Source organism: Aedes albopictus, chromosome 3 (assembly GCF_035046485.1).
Source record: "Aedes albopictus strain Foshan chromosome 3, AalbF5, whole genome shotgun sequence".
Taxonomy (NCBI): domain Eukaryota; kingdom Metazoa; phylum Arthropoda; class Insecta; order Diptera; family Culicidae; genus Aedes; species Aedes albopictus.
The window spans coordinates 83,582,498-83,605,181 of record NC_085138.1 but is presented as its reverse complement, the minus strand read 5'-3'; the positions used below and the strand labels follow the sequence as shown (position 1 = coordinate 83,605,181).

Below are 22,684 nucleotides of genomic sequence, written 5' to 3'. Positions count from 1 at the left end.
ACCATTAGAGAGAACTTCTCATGAAAGTTTCGTTTTAGGAAAAATCGAGCTCCACCCAAGTCGAAGCTGTCGGCTTCGGCGCGGAAAGAGTTGTACGAAAAGTATCGTTCATCGGGCGAGAAGCGGGACTCCAGAAAGGAAGCTGAATCCGACAGCAGCGGAGACGAGCATTTGGTCAACGCGGATCAGTTGGATCTGGATTCGGATTTCTTTAGCCAGGTTGCTGTGGAACAAACTTCCGCAACAGCTGCGCCCCAATTTGATTGCAATGCCGGGGTGCGGTTGTCGGATTCCTCTGAGGAAGATGATACCGATGAAGAGAATCAGGAGGACAAAATTAAGCGGCAATCCAACAAAGATCTTATAGCAAAAATTAACAAAACTTCGCAAAGCTTTGTTAGCAACTTCGAAGGACTTGAACGGTTTAACAAGAACATCGAACAGGCCAAGAAACAGTTGAAATCATACGAGACGAAGGAATCTAAAAACGATGGGAGTGTGGACATAGGTGACCTGTTGGCAAAGGGAGAACAAAACGAGGAAAATGCAGGCAAACAGTCAGCGAAGACTTCCTCAAAGGTCAAGAGAAAGAAGGATGATTCGGAATCCGATTGGGAGGAGGTGGAAGAAAAAGAAGAACCTGGACCACAGCAGGATGTTCAGATAACGCTGGATGTTGGTCCGGTCGCCGCTCAAAAGAAGAAGCGATGCAACGAATTCGACCTGGAGGCATGTATCAAGCGAGTGGTTAATCGGGAAAAGCGCGAAAATCAAATGGTCCTCCACAAGGTTAACATTGTGATGGCGATTGCCCATGGAAATTATGTTAACAGCATTCTAAATAGCTCAAAGCTTCTCGAACTTGCTCTAACCTTGCTACCCTCGCAAAAGTGCTACCCCAAAGATCGAACCAACCTGCAGTACTTCGAGCAAATCACGAAATTCTTCAAGGAAATCATGGATCTTAAAGAGCGACGAATGTTTTGCCGTTTCAAGAAGTTGCCCACCCTGGAGGCTTCCCTGAGGCTGCAGATGCTTACCAAAGCGGCCATCTGCAAACGAGACTATATTTTAATATTTATCATATTGTTACGTGCGATCGGCGTTCAGTGTCGGATGGTTATGTCGTTGGTGGTTGCTCCGAAGAAGTTACCCCAAAGTGAACTGCTGCAGCAAACCAAGACGAAAGCGAAACCCGAAACGGAAGATGAGCCAAAGGCTACCACGTCCAGTATTAGGAAGGAGGGCGGTAAAACCGAACTATCCAAAGGTGATCACAGCTACGGAGGAGATGAGGGAAAGAAAAAAGGCAAATCTAGGGGAAAAACTACCAGGGGTTTGGAGAAGATACCTCAACTGGATGGAAATGACGATTCGACCGGCGTACCGAGAAAGAAGCCTAAAACGGATTCTTCGCGGAAGAAGATGAACATCGAAAAGATTCAGCAATCTGGTACTGATACAAAGGTAAGTGTATGATCAATTAATTAATCAGAGTTGTTTCAACTAATGCGAATTACGAGATTTATCAAAAGAATTTGCCCTCGCTCGGGTTTCGTGTGGAGTTGGGTATTGTTGTTAAAAGTCCCATTAGACATGACAAATATTTGGCCAAACAAGCCCAACAAATGACCAACACTACGTGAATCATAGCAACCTTGGATGAATGTTAGGCTTCAATGACAAATATTTGTCATAATGACAAACAGTCTAACGGCACCTTAAGTCATGTAATTTTTGTTTAGTCCTAGTGTATTGATTTTATTCTGACTTGATATGGATTCTGTGGTAGATTGGTGTATAACTGAGTATGTCATGACGTTGGTGAAAATCATTATCATTTCTAGCGTAACATTTGAAAAGGGCCTATCTGCAAAATGTAAACAAACCCGATTTTTCACTATTCCTATCAATATCTACCTAAGCTATCCCATAACACCTTAATCAATGAGAAAAGAGCTATTTTACCCGTATTTTAAATAAATTTTAAAAGGGCCTATCTGAAATTGAATAATCTTTTAGGGCCTAACTGCATTCAAAAGGGCCTAACTGAAAATTACCTTTCAAATCAGATAGGCCCTTTTGTAAATTTTGATTATTTTTCATATTTTCCAATAATTTTTAGTAGTTCTTTAACTTTCCTTGAATTATAGATGAAAATAAATCCAAAACATTTCAAATTAGCTAAAATTAAGAAAAAATAAAAGGGCCTAACTGAAAATTTTCCTTCAAATCAGATAGGCCCTTTTGTAAATTTGGGTTATTTTTCATGTTTTCCAATAATTTTGAGTATCTCTTCAACTTTCCTTTAATTATCGATAATAATAATCCAGAATAATTAAAATTAGTTAAAAATAAGAAAAAAATAAAAGGGCCTAACTGAAATTGCCGACGATAAAAGGGCCTAACTGAAAGGGCCTAACTGATTTTTGGATTGTAAAAGGGCCTATCTGCCGTTCATGTTAAAAATACATTATTTATGGAATTTTTGCTATAGTATGATGCAAATAATGCACAGAACCATGAAGTAGATTCCCATATGTATCAATAGATGGAATAAAACACCTAAAAAAGTCTTTCGTTTTTAAATAGGATTAACTAATCTGGGAGGTAATCTTCTCATGCGATAATCTCAATGTTTACGTTTTGCAGATAGGCCCTGTTCACGCCAAACGTGAACTATGTTCCCAACATAATAGTTTGACCACTGTCAATTATCAGTCGCCTCACTGTGCAGAACGGACGTCCACTGCATGCTATTATCTACTGCCCAGTAGCGATTTCTGCGATCAGCCAGCTGATTGCAGGCAGTCAGCTGAAACAATAATCGCTTGCTTTCAACCGATTCCACACTCTTTTACAGCAAATGCAAGGGAGATGGCATTGTAGAGAACAAACTACATCTAGCCTGCCGTATCCAGTACAGATATACGGGATAGAGTAGTGCTCTTCCGTACATGCCCCCCCCCCCTTTCGCATCTTCTACACAAACTACTAGCTGTGAGCCCATCAGTTCTATAGTTGATAGCCGAAACGAATAGGTCGTCAAGCGCATTCGCACAGCGCCCCGCGCGCGCCCGCGCACTTTCTCGGTTCATCTACCGACCGGTAATAGGTGCAAATTTAGAATAGTTGTGTTTTGTGTATATATTGTATATAGTCGATTATGAAATAAAGGACATTTTTTGTGAACTGTGCAAAAGACTACAGTGAGAAGGCGTCGGTCTTTTACTAGACCACTATTCACTTCGATCGCAACCCCTACATCGCAACATCTGCAGGCCCGAGTTACGGTCAGGCCTATTCTCGGCGTCAACATTGGTCCTTCGAGCCGGATCGACGCTCGGGCCTGGTATTCCTCGCTTCTGGAGGACTACAGAAGCCTACCGATACCGTCTGCAATCGACAAAGCGCACACCTCGCGAACGCCATCACTCGCCCGTCTGTGGGCACACATCAATGGAGTCTGCCTCCCCACGTTGTGAAACCACCAACTGCCGATCGAGAAACCCACTGCACAGTGGTCGCAAAGGGTGTGTGTGTTTCTGATCGCGAGCCAGAGTTCCTGCTGTGGACAACACATGTGAAAGTATCTTCCATATACCATCACCACCTGCATCCGTCAAGTCAATATGCGGTACAACGAAAGCTAACTGGTTCAGCATCCATGACGTCATCAGCCAAATCAATCACCGACCCAAGCACCCATCGTCGTCTTCATCAGTCACCATCAATGCGGTATCAACTAGACCGAGAGGCTTGCTCTCGACGGCACTATGGGAAAATAGCCTGCATCATCTTCGCCAAAATTATCACTACCGATCAAAAAGTGAAAGTGTAATTACTACATCCACCAGACATAACACCGGAATCATCAACTCTCCCACTTCACGTACGACTCTTCGTTGGATCCTTCCCGCAACGCACTCCTTGTGGTTGGGCTGGGTGTTTCACTTGCGTGCTGTTTCCATACAATAGCACCACTGGAGAGATCGTTTCATCATCACACACACAATTGGCCAGCCTTCCGTTTTTTGGATTCTGTTCCTCGACCCCACCGTGTGGTCGGACCGGAGGGATCCTTATTGCGTGCAGACTGCCAAGGAATGCACCACAAGGCTGACCAAACACGAAGCAACAGAACACCAAACACACTCCACTTCACTGGATTACACTTTTACCAGCCATCGAGCGCCAACATCAAGCTGCCATTCTTCCGTGTTGGAGTCCTGTTCCTCGACACACCAATGGTGGTCGGACCGGAGGGATTCATCTATGCGAGCAAACCAGCAGGAAATGCTCCACAAGTTTGGCAGTACGAATGAACCGTTTAGCCCCAGCGTAACCATCTCCATCTTTACCAATTGTCCCCGTATCAAAATATCATCAGTTCCCAACCGCCAGTCGAGAGGACTCCTGGCCCAAGCTCGGGGGAATCGAGCACGTTCCAGGAGCACCTGTAAAGAGGAACAAGGCTCTCCGTGTGGGTCCTAGGACCCCACGGATGGGACTTGACCACAGGCAAGTACCCTTTTGTTCCTTTCCTTTTCCAGTCATTTAGCCGTTGATCCATTTTAGCGTCGTACAGCTTCCTGTATCATCGAACAATCAACTTCCAACCTGCACATCTGCTGTTCATCGATCTAATCACAAGAACCACTGCCGTTGAAGAATGAAGAAGAAACCGCCGTTGAAGAATGAAGAAGAAACCGTTAGATCGATCCTTCTGTGTCATTCATCAAACAACTGCGACCTCAGTGCCACCACTCCGGATGAATTCCGGACCGTTTGTCTTTGCGTGACCACTCGTCGTCTGTTTGTTATTTTCTACCATCGCCATCTGGATCATGTTCTCCAAGCACGACGTCTTCATTCGGATCCTTCATCGGTGACATTATCTTGAATCCGCTCCCAACAACACCACGAATAATATTTGAATCCCAACGGAATTCAAGGCGGGGAGTATGTTCACGCCAAACGTGAACTATGTTCCCAACATAATAGTTTGACCACTGTCAATTATCAGTCGCCTCACTGTGCAGAACGGACGTCCACTGCATGCTATTATCTACTGCCCAGTAGCGATTTCTGCGATCAGCCAGCTGATTGCAGGCAGTCAGCTGAAACAATAATCGCTTGCTTTCAACCGATTCCACACTCTTTTACAGCAAATGCAAGGGAGATGGCATTGTAGAGAACAAACTACATCTAGCCTGCCGTATCCAGTACAGATATACGGGATAGAGTAGTGCTCTTCCGTACATGCCCCCCCCCCTTTCGCATCTTCTACACAAACTACTAGCTGTGAGCCCATCAGTTCTATAGTTGATAGCCGAAACGAATAGGTCGTCAAGCGCATTCGCACAGCGCCCCGCGCGCGCCCGCGCACTTTCTCGGTTCATCTACCGACCGGTAATAGGTGCAAATTTAGAATAGTTGTGTTTTGTGTATATATTGTATATAGTCGATTATGAAATAAAGGACATTTTTTGTGAACTGTGCAAAAGACTACAGTGAGAAGGCGTCGGTCTTTTACTAGACCACTATTCACTTCGATCGCAACCCCTACATCGCAACATCTGCAGGCCCGAGTTACGGTCAGGCCTATTCTCGGCGTCAACAGGCCCTTTTCAAATGTTACGCTAGATTTGATCTGTCAAACTGGATAGTATCACATAGTCTATTTTACGAAACGACAACAGTGTTGATATTGATATTAACACTCACGGGCTTGGGCGCAACCTCCTGTCAAATTTTCATTCATGAAATGAGCGATCAGCTGATCCGAAACGTCTCGTAAAATGGCTCATTGGCGACGAGAAGAAGAACCCATAGTAACGCGAGGAAGAAAGAAGAGCTTGAAGGAACTTGGCTCCAGAATTGATTGTGGACGAAGGAAATCTATTACAATTTGGCCAATTTTGAAGCGAGCAAACGCCAAAACCCTTGGAAGGATAACTGCAACGAAAACAGCTGGAATTCGAGGAGAAGGCGTTTGTCACCAAACATAATACAATAATAAAGACTCTACACGGAGAGACGAAACTACCCAAAAGTGAGTTCTTTCCACCCAACTTCGGGGTTGCGTGCGTCAAGCCAATTTTGAGTTGATGGAATCGATGTTTTTGTTGGGTTGTTCCCGCTTGCTTCCATGTGAAAAAAATAGGGAATCGCGCTACTTGGGCGGTGGCTTCTATATTCGTCTGTTTTCCACTATAACTCAGTCAATCTTGAACCAATTGACACAATTCTTGGAATGCGGTGAGATAGGTATAGTATCTACCCGTGTACAAAATTTCAAGTCAATCGGTTCAAAATTGACCGAGTTACAGTGGAAAACAGACGAAAATAACAGACGAAGAAAACCACCGCCCAAGTAGCGCGATACCCTACCTAATTTTAAGTTTTTTCCACCCAACCGAAATTTTGACTAGGTTGTATTCACTCAAATTTGAGTACTGTGCTAGAAACTCAGTGTTGGCTTGACGCACGGAACTGCAAAAGTTGGGTTGTTTCTCTCTTCACTCTCTGACAACAATAGAAAGAGCGCATGAAAAGGGAGATGAAAAAGAACTCAAAATTGAGTTTAAAAGTACCTAATTTTGAGTTTTTCAGTTTCTCCGTGTAAGTAAATATAAATTGTCTGAACTTGTGACAGATACCATCTGATCGATTCAGATGACATGAGAGATATCGAAAAATCTCGTCTCGTAAGAGGGAGATGTCTAAGCGGCGCGGCGGATAAAAATCCGGCCGTGGAAAGCAATAATGTCTTGCATCAGAGGATGGAGACGCCAAAGCGGCAGATGAAAATCTGAAATGCAGATGAAAAACTAGTTGATATTTAAATGTTTTTTTTTCTCTCTGGCATTTCTCAAGTTATTCAATTTACCATTTTAAAGCATAGTATATGACCTGCGTAACGGGGAAACAAGTTCGTGATTTTTTTTTCGATCCAGTACAATGAAACCAGATGGACTATACTCCATTGCACGGTGACGTCATCAAGAAATCGCTCTCTTTATCTCCTACGGGAAATTAGAAAACAACAGGACCAACACCTGTCAAATTTGACAGACTGGTCCTGTTGTTTTCAAACTCTCTGAAAGAGCGAAAGAGATAGAATTTCGCCGTGAGGTGGTCTATTGGATTTGGACCTCAAAGATCTCTGTGGACCAAAGAGCTGCCGATTGGCGGTAGCCGCTACTTTTGAACGTTTATCGAAGAGCGGCGTCAAAGATGTGTTTGAGAACTTAAAATACATGGCTCAACGGCAGACTGGAAGAAATTTGAAGATTTTGAGGTCGGACAATGGCTCGAAGTTCGTAAACACGGCGAAAGCGTGCGTGCAAAAAACGGCATTATGGATTACTGCACGAATTTATACTGGCCTGCTTACTCTCACGCGAAATTTGACGTTTGAGCAGTGTCGGCACCAAGGTATTTACATATTCTAAGGTAGTCTTAGATGTCATAACTGGCTGAGCGGCCTCCTCAAATTCCTTTGAAATTTCGCTTCCTCTGCTTTTCTCCACAAACTAAACGTCATGCTCAACCTTACAATATATAAAAACCTTGAGGAGAACGGTGTGTGGCGGAGAAGGATGAACCACAAGCTCGCTGCACTTTACGGCGAACCCAGTATCTAGAAGGTGGCCAAAGCCGGAAGGATACGGTGGGCAGGGCATGTCCAAGAATGCCGGACAACAACCCTGCAAAGCTGGTGTTTGCAACTGATCCGGTTGGCACAAGAAGGTGTGGAGCGCAGAGAGCACGATGGGCGGACCAGGTGGAGCGTGACCTGGCGAGCATTGGGCGCGACCGAGGATGGAGAACGGCAGCCACAAACCGAGTATTGTGGCGTGCTATTGTTGATTACTAGCTGACCCGACGTGGCTAGCCACGTTTTCACAATCCCGAGAATTATGACGATGGCTTAAAAATGTTGGTATGCATTTTTTGCTTATCTACAACTTAATTTAGAAACCATTTTTATTCCTCTTAACTGTTCTGGAATTTCCTTCTTCTTAATCTCTTCGCAATGTAAGGCTCCAAAAACTTCTCCGAATTCTAAACAGAAAGTTTTTAAATATGCTATTATTTGTGAAAAATACCTTCGATTTCATCTCCTGATTCTCACAGAAATGTTCCTAATTTTTAAGAATTAGAAACAGAAGCTTCTAAATATTTTATTATTCATCGAAAATTCACGAACATTTTTAGTATTTCCTGTATCAGAGAATGTTCTAGCATATTCCAAAAACATGCGTATCTTTATCTTCTTCTCGTTCCTCTTCTACAACTTCTTCGCCCAGAAAATTTCTTTTAATTCGAAACAAAAAGTTTATGAATATTTTATTTATTATGGAATGTTTTGAAATACGCCTGACCTTCTTTGGAAATATGTCCTAGAATATATTCTTATCCTTGTTTTCGTTCCGGAATTTTTTTTTCCAATAATGAAGAAAAGCATATTGATTCCTTCAAAGAATATTCTAGGATGTTCCAGAAACTTATTTTTCTTCTTGGTGAAGTTTTTTTTGTATTCCAAGCCGAGAATTTTCATTATGTTTGGGAAACTCTTGAACATTTGTATAAATAGTATTTTCATCTCTCCGGGCCATACGCAATGTTCTAGAACAATGTTTCCCAAACTCTTAGGAGGTATCGCCCCCTTGGAGCTCCAAAAAAACATTTTCGCCCCCTTAGGTGAGATTTAATTTTCCTATAGTAGAAGGCTGAAACTATGCTTAGCTGAAGTCCTTAAAAGCGCTACTGTGGAAAAGCTAGTAGGGTCTTGTACCATTTGGGCAGGTGTACCTATTTTGGGCACTTGCTGTTATAACTAAGTCCATTTCAAACCGATTGATTTGAATTTTTGTATAGAGTTAGGCACGTATAGTATCTAACTCTGTACAAAAATTCAAATCAATCGGTTTGAAATTGACTTAGTTATAGCGGCAAGTGCCCAAATGTTTGGTAGAAGTAGTCAAATCACATTGGTGAAGAATTTGAAAGCAATTACAAAAACATGTTTTGTGTAAAAATGCAACTCAGGAAAATATCGGTGTTTTTTAAATGTTGTTGCTTTTCTCAGTAAGGCTGATGTAAATTTAATTTTGACTTTTTGCCTTCCCTCCCCGTTCAAACAATTTTGGCTGGATTTTGCATTTTGAGGGGGCAGATGAAAATTTTTTTTTTTAAATATTGGTCTTGCAAAAACTTATTTATCAAATACTAGCTGTCCCGGCAGACGTTGTACTGCCATTTTGATTGTGATTGTTTGACATCTGCTGGGGAGTCATTTTGGCACCGCACTCTAGATTGGTTTTATTGTGATCGTTTTGAATTTCTTCCCGCTCATAAAAATTTCAGTAATTTCAGAATTGCTCTTCTTAGAAGTTGATTTTTTTAACTTTTTTTACTTATAAACACAGCCACAATGAATACGAATCAAACCCTGCAAAAGTCATCCCGACCGGTTCAGCCGTTCGTGAGTTTTGTTGCCTCAAAGGGACTTCAAACTCATTTTTATATATATAGATGATGAGTTTTTTTTTTTCAGATTATTGCATCTTTTGCACCGTATTCGACCCCCCGCAAAAATTTTTTGTCCCACCACAATATGTTCCCACCAGTTTTAGCATACATTGGTTCGTTTCGCTGCTAGAATTTTTCAGCGTCGGTTACACTTTTTGGATGGTGCATGGAATAATCGGTTTGTTTACATGCTACTTCCTATGGCCTTTGACGTGTGAACAAATATTTCAAACGATTGAACATTTGCACGGTAATCTAAGGAGCAAAGCAAGATGCAATAAATGTTTTATTATTTTTATCCCCCCCCCCCCCCCTCGACCAGCCAAGGAGTGGTGGGATTTTCGAACACGGAGTGACAAATTTCATCTGAAAAGTGTTCTGAAATTCGTCCGAACCTTATGTTTTTGTGTGTCATGAAAAATCTTTCATCTTTCAATCTTTCTCATCAATTCATCATTTTGACAGAACTAATCACGATTCACGAATATTCGGCATAATGCCGTGTTGAACATATTTTATTTGTCCCATGTTAGATTTCCAGAATCCTTCAGAAATATGTGTAGCATTCTTACTTGTTTTTTTTTCTAGCAATTTCGCCAAAGAGTTCACATAAACACCAATAATTCTGTAAAATTAAGTAAATCTTTAGTTATGTTCATAACAACATTTTTTCAACAATTCTGGAAAACTTGAAATGTCTGCTTGAATTTCAGGAAAGTTTTATGATTCAGTTGACATTCTCGACATGTAAGTCAATATTATTGATGTTTTCCAATCATTGAAAAAATCACCCCCTTTTTAGTATTTTCGCCCCCCAATTTTGATTTTACAAATTTTCGCCCCCTTGAGTCTGATTTTCGCCCCCAAGGGGGCGATTTCGCCCACTTTGGGAATCACTGTTCTAGAATATTCTTCTTCTCTTCTGCTTCTTCCTCTTTGCCCAGGAAAGTTAGAAAATTGTCTTCATATTTGAAACAGAAACCTCTCCATTGACGTTCTGATAGAAAAGGAGTTTCTTCGAGTTCAATTCTTCGACTTCGATTCGACTTCAATCTCGAACACTCAGATCATATCATGCTGGCCTCACCGAAATATACGTGAAATATTTCAGTCAAACTTTGCTAAGCGTGACGGGAGGACAGCATCTGGATTCATATGCCGTTTTTGATCTCCTTTATTTAGATTTAGGAAATGGTCATTCCTCAAGGAGATTCTTGAGCATTCTGGAATAACAATTTCCAGAAGTTTCATCAGAAGCCGTTGTAAATATGCGAAACATTTCATTCAGCAATGGACTCATTAGAAGCGCCAGAAGGTATACTATCATTTATTCAGAAATTAAAAACGCCATAAAGTATACTTCCAAGTACAAACCTTTAACTGTCACAGGGTTCTAATCTCTGAAATGATAAGAAACTTCTAGAAGCTTCTCAGGAACTGCGAATCTTTCATTTCATTTCAGTCACCGTAAATTAATGTTCGGAGCGCATACAGCCGGGCAGTAAACTCGCGGGTATTGAGCAAAATCATGCTGAGGGAAAGTGAACTTCCAGAGACTTCCGAAAAGTTCTCGAAAATTAAAGTAGTTTAATAATTCAGAACATTCCAGAACGTTCTGCTTTTTTTTCTGAAACTTTTAGTAATTTCCACAACATTTAGCAAGCTGAGAAGCATGCTTTGTTCCAATTGGGACGTTATACCAAGAAGAAGAAGATGTTTCATAATATTGCATCTTCCTTCTGGAGCGTCAAGAAACTTCTAGAAGGTCTCGAATATTAAAGAAATTCAATACTTCGGCAAATTCCAGATCCTTCACCTTCTTTTCTTCTGGAGCTTTCAGTAACTTCCAGAAAGTTCTTGAAATTTTCAGAATATTGATGTTCCAGATCATTCCAAAACAGTTTTTATTATTTCTAAAGTGATACAACTATGGTGAAACATTTCAATGAAACATTTCAAAACGTGACGGAAGGATAGACAACTCTGGGCTTTTATATATATGACTAGCTGACCCGACGTGGCTAGCCACGTTAGCTAGAAAAAGATTGTTTTTAAAATTCCAGTTACACTTCTTCAATGAAGCTGTTTTCGAGAACATTCTAGAATCTCTCTCCAGAATGCTTCTCTCTTGAACGTTTAGTAATCTCCAGAAAGTTCTCAAAATTTAATGAATTCTGATTTTCCAGAACTTTTCAGAAGGACCATTTGACATTTTTTTTCTTGAACGTTGACAAACTCCCCGATCATAATCGGCATCAAAAAAATTGTTCCAGAAAATTCCAGAAGGTTAGTTTTCTTATTCTTTTTGAAACATTCAGTAACTTCTGGAAAGTACCTGGGAAGTTTAATGTTCCAGAATATTCTAGAGATTTTTTCTGTTTTCATTTGGAATGCTCAGAGCTTCCAGAAATTTCTCAAACATTTTATGAATTTGAGAACCTTCTTAAAGGGTATTTTTCATTCTTTCTGGAACGTGCACAAACTCTCAGACACTTTTCGTAAATTTAAAAAAGTTTGCAGAAGGTCTTTGTCTTGTTTTTGTCCAGTAACTTCTCAAAAGTTCTAAGAATTTTGATTATCTAGAACATTTTCGTAGATTATTATTCTTCTTTCTGAAACATTCGAAACATTCAGTAATCTCTAGAAAGGTCTCGAAATTTAATGAATTTTGGTGTTCCAGAACATTTTAGAAGGCCCTTTACTTCTTTCTTGGACTTTCATTAACTTCCAGAAAGTTCTTGAAATTAATAATGAAAAGTGTACAGAACATTCCAGAAGGTTCTTCTCCTTTCTCTGATTGAAACGTTCAGTAACGCACAGAAAGTTTCCGATACTTGAGGAAGTGTGATATCCAGAATATCTCAGATGATTGTTTTACTTTTATAACGTTCAGTATCTTTCAGGAGGTTTCTGGAAATTTTAGGGATTTTTATGTTCCAGAACATTCTAGAAGATTCTTTTTTGGTTCCTTGCTCGTTACTTTTCCCAATATAATAAAGTTTCATGCTCTAGAACATTCTAGAAGGTTCTTTTCTTAAAGTTTAACAACTTAGAAGTGGTTATTAGAATCCGAAGTTCTCAGTTAATAACTGAGCTCATAGACACTAAGCTGAGAAGCAGGGTTTGTTCCAGTTGGAACGTTACGCCAAAAAAAGGTGTTCCATAATGCTGCAGAAGGTTCTTCTTCTTCTTTCTGAAGCGTCCACAAACTTCAAGGGGATTCTCGAAAATTTAAGAAGTTCCATATTTTAGAGCATTCCAGAACGATATTTACTTTCTGGAACTTCCAAAAAGTTCTTAGAATTTTTAGAATATTGATGTTCCAGAACATTCCAGAAGGTTTTTCTTATTATTCCTAGAAAGTAAAAAAAAACATCCAGAATGTTCTCGTACCTTTTAGAAATTTGATACAACTATGGTGAAACATTTCAACGAAACATTTCAAAGCGTTACGGACAGACAGACAGACAACGCTGGGATTTTATATATATGATGTCTTGTCTTAAATGTGATGTTGAACAAATAAATGTATGTAGGATGTATGTCTTACTCGATAATTGGAGTCAGTAACGCCAGAAGAGGCGTGGAATGGCAGAAATGCAACGTTGCAACATCTCAAGATTTTCGATCCCCAGGCGAGATGGTTCACGTTCCCAAAGAGAAGCGATGGAAGCGCGAAATTTCAAATGCGATGAGTGATCCGTAAACTTGTAGCGAGGCGGTCAACCGACAAGATGGAGAGCGTTGGATAGCTGCGATAGATGAAGAATTGCAGGCGTTGGAAAGCAACAACACGTGAAAATTGACTGATTAGCCCGAAGGGAGGAAGGCCATACGTAATGAATAGATGTTCAAGACAAAGCTACACTCTAAAGAATTTTCACGTCCGATTTACGTGAAATATCACGTAGCTCAACCTTAATCTCAAAACCTCAAAAGTTACGTTACGTTAGTAACTTTCACTCGATAACCACGTCGCCTGCACAACCCTGTTTGGTGAATATCACCTCAATTTCACGTAAAACGTTTCAATGCGTTTGTATTGGTGTACTTCCGACTTGGAAGTTTCTTCAAAACGAAAGTTACGTGACGTTCAGGTGTGCAAAACAGAATTAAATATGGCGTCGACAAGCAAGTTGGTGGAAGAGCTGCTTGTTGATTTAGCATTCCCGAGCAAGTTGCTGCAAGCGTTAAACGGTAATTTAATTGTCTAAGACAATAAATAGTCATAAATTATAATTATTTTTTATTTTCAATTATTTCAGAAGCTGGAATAGGTGTTTTTAATCTCCTGACGGTGACGGAAGGCCAGTTCAGCGAGTATTTACAACAGCTGGACTGCAAAGATTTTGAGGCAAAATCATTTGATTTGTTTGAGGTTATCCAATGTAGGAGGATCCGGAACGTATGTATACAAAACAATATTATCCCTAGTATTTAATTTTCTAATAAATTTATGTATTCCTTTTCTTCAGAAAGCAGCAATACGATCATTAGTGGAGTCCTGCATTTTCACCGACCAAGCGGGTGTTCCCGGAGCTGCTTCGTTGCGCCTGAAAACCGCTGATCTGTCAGATGATCAAGATGATCAAGGCCGCCGGTTGCGACGCAAAGGGAAACATCTCCAGAAACAGGAAACAGTGCAGGAATCGAACAAGAGTTCATATAGGCAGCATCTTTTGTTCCGGCCCCGGAGTCAACTCATGATTGTGTGATCCTTAGTGAAGTTATCACACCATCGAATACCCGTGACAAGCCAGCGAAGAAGCCGAACGATACTTCAACTGAGATGCGTTATACAAATTCAACTCATTTGATTGCAACGTTCTACATACTAGGACTGCTAAATCCAGCCGAAGAAAGAAAAGATATTATTATCAGAGCGATAGTAATGAAATAAAAAAAACTGATAAACATTGTTTGTTAATTGCTACAAATTTGTACCAGCTTGTAGCGTATTTGAGGAAACAAGAGGTTTTGAATCCCTATAAAACGCAATGATATATTTTACGGTAGGGTAAAATCTATGTTTTTTCATTGCATTTTGTAGAAATTTGAAATCTCTTGTCACTTTAAATACGTTGCAAGCTGGAACGGCAGATTTATTTTCATTCAAAAATCATGTATAAATTACGCGAAATTCATGTAGAACTAATCATGTTTTCACGTCAAAGTTACCAGAGATTCCAGTAGCACTCACCCACATGTCACGTTAACGATACAAAAAAAGTATGTCAAATTTACCTGACTCGTCACGTAGATTAGCGAAAGTCAAATTTGTTCAGCTACCTGAAATTCCGGTGAAGGCAACGTGAAAAATATGGTGGATGAAAACTACCTATCTTTTCACGTAAATCGAACGTGAAAATTCTTCAGAGTGTAGGAGCAGAAACTTCCCGGTACAAGGCCAGGCTTCTGGTCAAGGGCTGCTCACAACGTCCAGGATTCGATTATGCAGAGGTGTACTGCCCCCACTCGCATAACAGTCCCATTTGACTTCTAATCACTTTTGAGTTAACATTATGAATAGTCATCATTTTCGATGTACTTCCAAAAACAATAATACAAATTACGAATTTTTATGTCAATGTGTGAAAAAAAAATACCAAGTCATGAGCGTCCCATATCAAAAGTACCCGCATAACAGTCCCATCATGGATTTTTGTGTTACGTAACACAAAACTGAACAACTTTGTACTGATTGTAATATTTTTTACAGTTATAATATTCATGTGCAAAGCAATCTGTGAAAGTTTCGAGATGATCGAAATATTTTTCAAATTTTGGCGATTTTTTAAAGTTTTATATTGAAACAAGTTTTCAAACTTCAGATGCCGTTTTCTCAATTCCTACTTTTTACAAATGGGACTGTTATGCGAGTGGGGACAGTGTACTCGCCAGTAGTCTGGTACGTAACAATAAGTTATTTGATGACTTGGGCTGTACAGCTCATGACCTAGAAGTGGAGCAAATGGACGCCGTCTCGGCGTTTCTCCAGTCCGATCTGACACCATCTTTATGGAGCAACCAGAAGGATACGTGAACGATGCCACCAAAGTCTGCAAGTTACGGAAACAGTCAAGTAGGGTGCGGATTAGACAGCTAGATAAGCGATGCGGTAGTTTGGACTTTCCCCTTCCAGCGTGAACCCCATGGTGAATCCTTGTCTGTATTATAGGATTAGCAAGAAGCAGATGGTTTTCGTTGCAATCTATGTTGATGATCTGTTGTTCTTTACCAACAACTCGGACTTGAAGGAGGAATTTAAGAGATTCCTGTTCAGTCGCTTCCAGATGAAGGACCTCGGGGCTGCGAAGCTATGTTTAGAACTGAGGGTTACTCGCGACCACAAGAGAGGCACACTACCAATTACAATACATCGAGGAAGTTCGGATACAACGCATAGAATCTCGAGGCAGCGTTGCCGGACGAGAGCGAGCTCTAGAGGACTGGTGGAGTACAATAAAAGCAGCTATCAACGAAGATGCAGATGAGAGCACCATCAGGTGCGTGCGGAACGGAGTCGAAGGAACGAATGATTCTACGAGGAATGAAGAGAGATATTGGAGGAGAAAAATGCAGTGCGAATTGTTATGCTACAGCATGTATTGCTAACTTAAAGAAAATTTTCCACTTTCCGGAAGATTGAAAAGCTACCGCAGCTGTCACACTGTGCTCCGTCTACAAAGCGCTATTGGCGATCAAATGTGAGGTTAGGTAACGCAAAATTTTCAACTTTGGAAGCAAAAATAATATATTTCTGATGAATACATTGCATGTAAGTTATGAGAATTGGCAATAATTTCACTTTTCTTCCATTTGTATCATTGATAATTCAGTCTAGGGTTCGTAATTCACTGTTTTAGAAAAGCGCCACATGCGCAATTTAGCTTTGCATTTGATCGTCAATCCCAGATCATTTTCTGTCGTGTGTGACCTAAAATGAATGAGTACGTGCCGGTTTCATCGACGGCCGTCCGAAAACGGGCCAAATCTTCATCGTAGGCAAATCCTCCAGAAACACTGTGAAAACCAGATCGCAAAGCATCACCTGTTCATCGGTTTCAAGGCGACAGTATCAGTTGCACAGAGCTGTGGAAAATCATGGACGAAAACGGTTTCCCTATGATTCTAACGATTTCCTCTGAAACTGTTGCAAGTACTCCCATGCAAGGATGAGAACACTCACTTGGAAAGAGTTACACTTACTTGCAGCTTTCTCAGCTCAGAAGCGTGCAATCAAGAAACGATGTATGAACGACTTTTGCCTTGTGGTTTTGTCTAAAAGTTTGCCGAATAGAGTACAGGTCGCACACGCATACCGATGTCGTGAGGGAACTGCGAAGGTAACTCTCCACGAGGTGAATGTAAATTACACTCACCTCGTGGAGAGTCACATTCATAGCTCTGTTACGACTTTGGGATTTGTGTGCGACCCCTACTCTATTCGGCAAAGTTTTAGACAAAACCACAAGGCAAAAGTCGTCCATACATCGTTTCTTGATAACACGCTTCTGAGCTGAGAAAATAGCAAGTAAGTGTAACTCTTTGAAAGTGAGTGTTCCCATCCCTGCTCCCATGCCTATTCTTCAACATCGCTGGAAGGGATGCGATTTTCGTGAAATCGGGTCAATTGCGTACTTTATGGACGACATGATTTGATTGATATAGCTTTATTATAGAGACTTTCAGCCCTTGGCTGGCAATGGGCGACTTGAATATTATCGCTACAACATTTGAAACGTTGTACACCCACCTGAAGCGCGAAGCAGCACAGATTGAACTGGTGATAAAAATCATTCTACCCAGCATCCAGAAGGAGGCCAAAACCGCAAGAAAACGGTAGGCAGGCAGGGGCGACTTGTCCAGATGTCCAACATGTGCATTGCACATGTGGAGCCACATTAAAAATGCGTCCAAAATAAAACTCTGAAACCGTTCATTATGAGAATAGACGAGTGCACCGATGAACTGAATTCATCGCGGTCCGACAATTTTGACACTACAGCGGGGTCGCTTCCAATCAGAAGTGAACGATTTCCAATCAGAATTGAACAATTCTGATAGACGAGTGCACCGATGAACTGAATTCATCGCGGTCCGACAATTTTGACACTACAGCGGGGTCGCTTCCAATCAGAAGTGAACGATTTCCAATCAGAATTGAACAATTCTGATTGGGAACGACCCCGCTGTAGTGTCAAAATTCTCGGACCGCGATGAATTCAGTTCATCGGTGCACTCGTCTATTGGGAACGACCCCGCTGTAGTGTCAAAATTCTCGGACCGCGATGAATTCAGTTCATCGGTGCACTCGTCTATCGCACGACGATTTTTCATACGCCTACGAGAAACACGTGCGTGGTGGATGCGCTACATTTTACGACCATCGTTGTTGATGCATGTTCATTTCTGGTGTCGTACCGACCTGAGAGTACCGACGCGACCGGTGCGAACCGTCGCGTTGCATGGGAGTGTTTTTTCTCTCTTGCGTCTCTCTCAGAGCATTTCAAGCATAATTTTTCAAATCGACGTATCTAACTTTTTCACTGATCTGAGTAAATTCATGGTCAATGTTGACGACCATTTCACTAAAATAGTTTTTTATAAAAATACTTTTCATTAGTTTTTTCATGCTTAACATCACCAGGGATATAGCACGCACTAGGTAAGAAACAAAACCTACTCATTCCATATCATTTTCACAATGAATTTTGACAAAAATACACATACACCGGGTTGGTTCGAGATACGTCATGCCAGATACGTCGCTTTTGTATGGTGCCAGTTTGGTGTATCTGTTACTTTTGATTTTGGCTAGATACGTCGTTTGGTTTTCTCATATATCAAAACGGTGTATCTATCAGTAAAGTTGTAAACATCAAAATAGTTAGATACGTCGTTTCGAAAAATATACTTAATTAAACAAATTAAGCAATAAATCATTAAACAGTGATGTGGATTCTTCAATTTGCTTTATGAATCATGCATGCAGCAGTAAACCCGGATTTGTTTACATTCTCGAGTTACGTCGGATTGAAAAGTTATGCTTGATTTGTTTGGTTGCAATGTTTATGTCGCCTGTTCATCTGCAACATCGTACATGCGAGGTGCCGTTTGTACAAGAATACATACGGACATTTTTGTCATTGTGTTGGTGTATGTTCAGTGCTGAAAAGCGGTCTGATTGTCCATCGCCAAGATCGCACTGGTTGTGACGACGGTACCCGTATGCGGATGAAACAAACAGAGCCCACGAATGTAGCACGCTGATGTTTTTTCTGCACACGGCGCATGTGTTGTTGACTATGCTTGATGGATTATATTTTCAGCGGGGAATCAAAGGATCAACGCATTTCATCTTTACTGCTATATAATAGAGTCAAACTTCACAAAATTTGATATTCTAAAAGGAAGGTCAAAAAACAATTTTGAATTGGTTCAATTGACTGATTCAATACGTTAGCATGTTGAGCAAATTTGATTTTGAAATCAGTGGATGGATCGGGTGGTTGTGAGCAAAGATATATTTTTTATCTGATTATCCTTAAGTTATCATGCCATGTTATGATGTCGTGTTTGAAATGGAGCTAGATTAGTTGAAAAAGCATAACAAAGTTCATACAAACAAATGATAATAATATGCCATAATAATCAAATAAATTTTTGTACAGGCTCAACTGAATTTAGATGTGTTTGCAACTGCGAATTTATTCAGTACCAACCCATGTTCAATCACGAAAACAACATAAGCCATAATCATTCATCTGTTTTGCTTTGTATTAAGCAGATGTTTATAGAATTCGGCATACTTTTTTGTCAAGATCGACCTCAAAACATAAAAAAGTAAGAGAATTTGTAGTACATACGATGTTATTTATATTCTCGGCTTCGTAAATTAGCCAAACAAAAAAGTTGAACATGTAGCCGAAAAGGTCACGAGTCGCCCCTGTAGGCAGGGCATGTTGCAAGAATGGTGTTCGTTACTATAGATAGTAGAGTAAACATAGATCCGCGGACACCGCTGACTAAAATGTTTCTAGCGTGTAAGTAGTAATTTTCAAGAGTGCGACGGTTGAATATGACGTCATGCGCTCCATTGATGTTGTTCAAATCGTGACGTCATGCTCGTTTGGATACAGATTTTGACAGTTCGTTTGGATACAACGGATTCATCAACACGGATCTATGTTTACTCTACTATCTATATTCGTTACTGATCCGGTTAGCACAAGAAGACATTGAGCGCAGAGATGGGCGAACCAAGAAGAGCGTGATCTGGGGTATTGGGCGTAAGCGTGGATGGAGAACGGCAATTATTCTAGGATTTACTTCAGTATTTCTTCCAGATGTTCTCGCTGGTGGTCCTTTATGTAGAGATGCTTTCAAAAACATCACACTGGGCTTTTCCAGGCATTATTCGAAAATTTCTAAACGGAATCTTTTGAAAATTGCTCCACAGTGTGTTACTTAGATGCCTGTTCATTGCTTTACTAATTCTTCCAAATACTTTGCATTGCTTTAATCTTTAGAGATTCTTCAAGTAGTTGTCCCCTTTTTATTGATGCTATTTTTAATATACGTCTTTAGATTTATTTCAATAATTTCCATTGTCAAGAAAATCATTTAAAATGTATATAGGAAATCAGTAGCGTTTGGTCTATTGCGCTTGGAATTTTGTCTAACGTGTTCTATCTTCAATTCCAAACAAAAGTATTACTTTCCGAAAAAAAACCTTAAAAACGTGTTGATAAGATTATCATTTATCATATGGTACTTTCAGATCACGACTTCTAAACTGCAAGAAATGGACATGTTTTCACCCCGAAAAACTCGCAAACAACGCCAAGACCAGCAGATCAGTTCCATCAGTGAACCATCCAAACCCAAAAATGCAAAGCCTAATGACAATTCAACGTTTACATGTTCCCCTTCTACTTCCACTTCCTCCATTTTGATTCGAAAAGATTACAAGGATAAACCCACGAAGAAAAAGCTTGTTGAGGAAAAATGTGTACCTGTTAAGAAAAGTAAAACATTGCCAAATAGCTCGAAAGCAAATCCTGACAAAAAGCAATCGAAAAATGTAGCACCTAAAGCAATAGAAACATCACACAATAAACAAAATGCACCTGACAAAGCACACAAAAAAGTAGAATCTAAGCCAAGCCCTAAAATACTCAAAGTGGAAATCTTCGACAAGAAACTCAAACAACGGCTGGACCGACGAGTGCTGTCAACGGATGACGAAATCCGTCGAGCTCCAGATGACAATACCAAGATCAAATCCGGCGTCAATCTCTGGATCGAGGTGTACGCCGAAGATGAAGAACAATGGGTTCCAATCGACGTGGTGGCCGCCAAAGTACACTGTCTGGAGCAGATTGTCAAGCTGGCGTCGTCTCCGCTAGTCTACGTCCTCGCCTGGAACAACGATGGCACCATCAAGGACGTCTCCGCTCGCTACTGTCCAAACTATTCCACCACCACCAAAAAACTTCGCGTCGAAGACGACTGGTTGGACGAAACGCTCGACAAATTCAAGGGGAAACGGACGGCGCGCGATATCGAGGAAGACCGTGTCCTGAATCGGGCCCTGATGGAACAACCGCTGCCCAAAACCATCAGCGAGTACAAAAACCATCCGCTGTACGCGTTGAAGCGCCATTTGCTCAAGTTCGAAGGAATCTACCCGCCGGATGCGCCGACACTGGGCTTCATCAAGGACGAACCGGTGTACGCGAGGGAATGCGTTCAGACGCTCCACTCGCGGGAAATTTGGCTCAAGCAGGCCCGCACGGTCAAGCTGTTCGAAACGCCGTACAAGGTCGTCAACGCCCGGCCCAAATACGATCGGGTAAGTTCGGTGGTGGGATTCTTGGTAACAATTCTTGATTGTTAATTCCCTCATATTTGATTTTATAGGCTTCCGGGCAAATGTTGCCTGCACAGCCGTTGGAGCTTTACGGCTACTGGCAAACCCAGGACTATGAACCGCCCACGGCTGAGGACGGTATTGTGCCAAGGAATGCGTACGGCAATGTGGAGCTCTTTAAACCGTGCATGCTGCCGAAGAAAACGGTCCATTTGCAATGTGAGTATCATGTATCTTGTGCCTCTACGTACTTTTGATACATTTATGGCTCTTGGCCTATTCAAATGTCTCGATCCCGATTACCGCCAGTACGATCAGTCGAAACCCGAATGGTTACGGATTTGACGAAAGCCTGGCACATGCCTCTACATACTAAAATTTCCATCTTTCTATCCCCAACTAGTGCCCAGTTTGAACCGCATCTGCAAGAAGTTGGGCATCGATTGTGCCCAGGCGGTGACCGGATTCGACTTTCACGGCGGAAGCAGTCATCCGGTGTACGATGGGTTCGTCGTTTGCGAGGAGTACAAAGATCTAGTGGTGGACGCCTGGTACCAGGAGCAGGAACAAGAGGAAAAGCGAGAACGGGAAAAGTACGAAAAACGAGTCTACGGCAACTGGCGGAAGCTGATCAAGGGATTACTTATTCGCCGGAAGCTGCAGAACAAGTACAATTTTGATAACCTTTCGGGGTAACTGGCATGCATTCGACAGGGAGGATGTCATCGATAATAAAATCTCGTGTCCGGTCTGAATGGAATTCAATAGTCTTTTTTAATTCAATGACTTCCCTATCGGGTGACGTTACCGAAGTGGAATTTTCCTAGATGTATCTAAACGTTGTACTCTAGCCAGAGAAAATGTAAAATGATGATCGATCGTTTTTTTTTCTAAACGTGACCGTACAAATACAGTTTTGTACAATGAAGAATAAGGTTTTGAAGAAACATGTACAACTTACTTGTGGTCTATCCAAAGGTGTAGTGAAACGTCTTCCTAATAAATATCTTACGTGTAAGTATACCGTACTGCCATCTAACTTGACAGAGAGTGGCTGTTTAAGGACGATAGTTTGGTGTTGAACGACGGTTGGCCCGATTGGATCGGGTAGTTCGACGCATCGGTGGACTGATCTGCTGTTGTGCATAGCTCATGTGCTGCCCCTGATGGCGATGAGGAGAGATCTGGTGTTGATATCCTCTGTTGGGACTTCCCATGGGGGACCTTTGCTGATGCATTGACGACGGACCCGCACGATTGAGAGCTGAA

General features: G+C 41.2%; 2 protein-coding genes across 2 annotated transcripts in view; one reads left to right on the top strand and one right to left on the bottom strand.

Moving 5' to 3' along the window:
• Positions 1 to 38: 38 nt before the first annotated feature.
• On the top strand, positions 39 to 22,175 carry LOC134291551 (DNA repair protein complementing XP-C cells homolog; the record flags this gene model as incomplete). The annotated part of the gene is given in 4 exon segments (XM_062859471.1): positions 39 to 1,467; positions 20,324 to 21,397; positions 21,466 to 21,634; positions 21,819 to 22,175. Coding segments are annotated over 4 exon segments (2,965 nt in total), but the record flags the coding sequence as incomplete, so codon positions are not given.
• LOC134291546 (nucleoprotein TPR) overlaps positions 22,165 to 22,684 on the bottom strand; it is a 37,811-nt gene continuing 37,291 nt past the window's right edge. Inside the window, exon 9 of the mRNA XM_062859451.1 lies at positions 22,165 to 22,679. Coding sequence (XP_062715435.1) covers positions 22,474 to 22,679 — 206 coding nt within the window. The 3' untranslated portion in view covers positions 22,165 to 22,473. The remainder of the gene's footprint in view (positions 22,680 to 22,684) is intronic.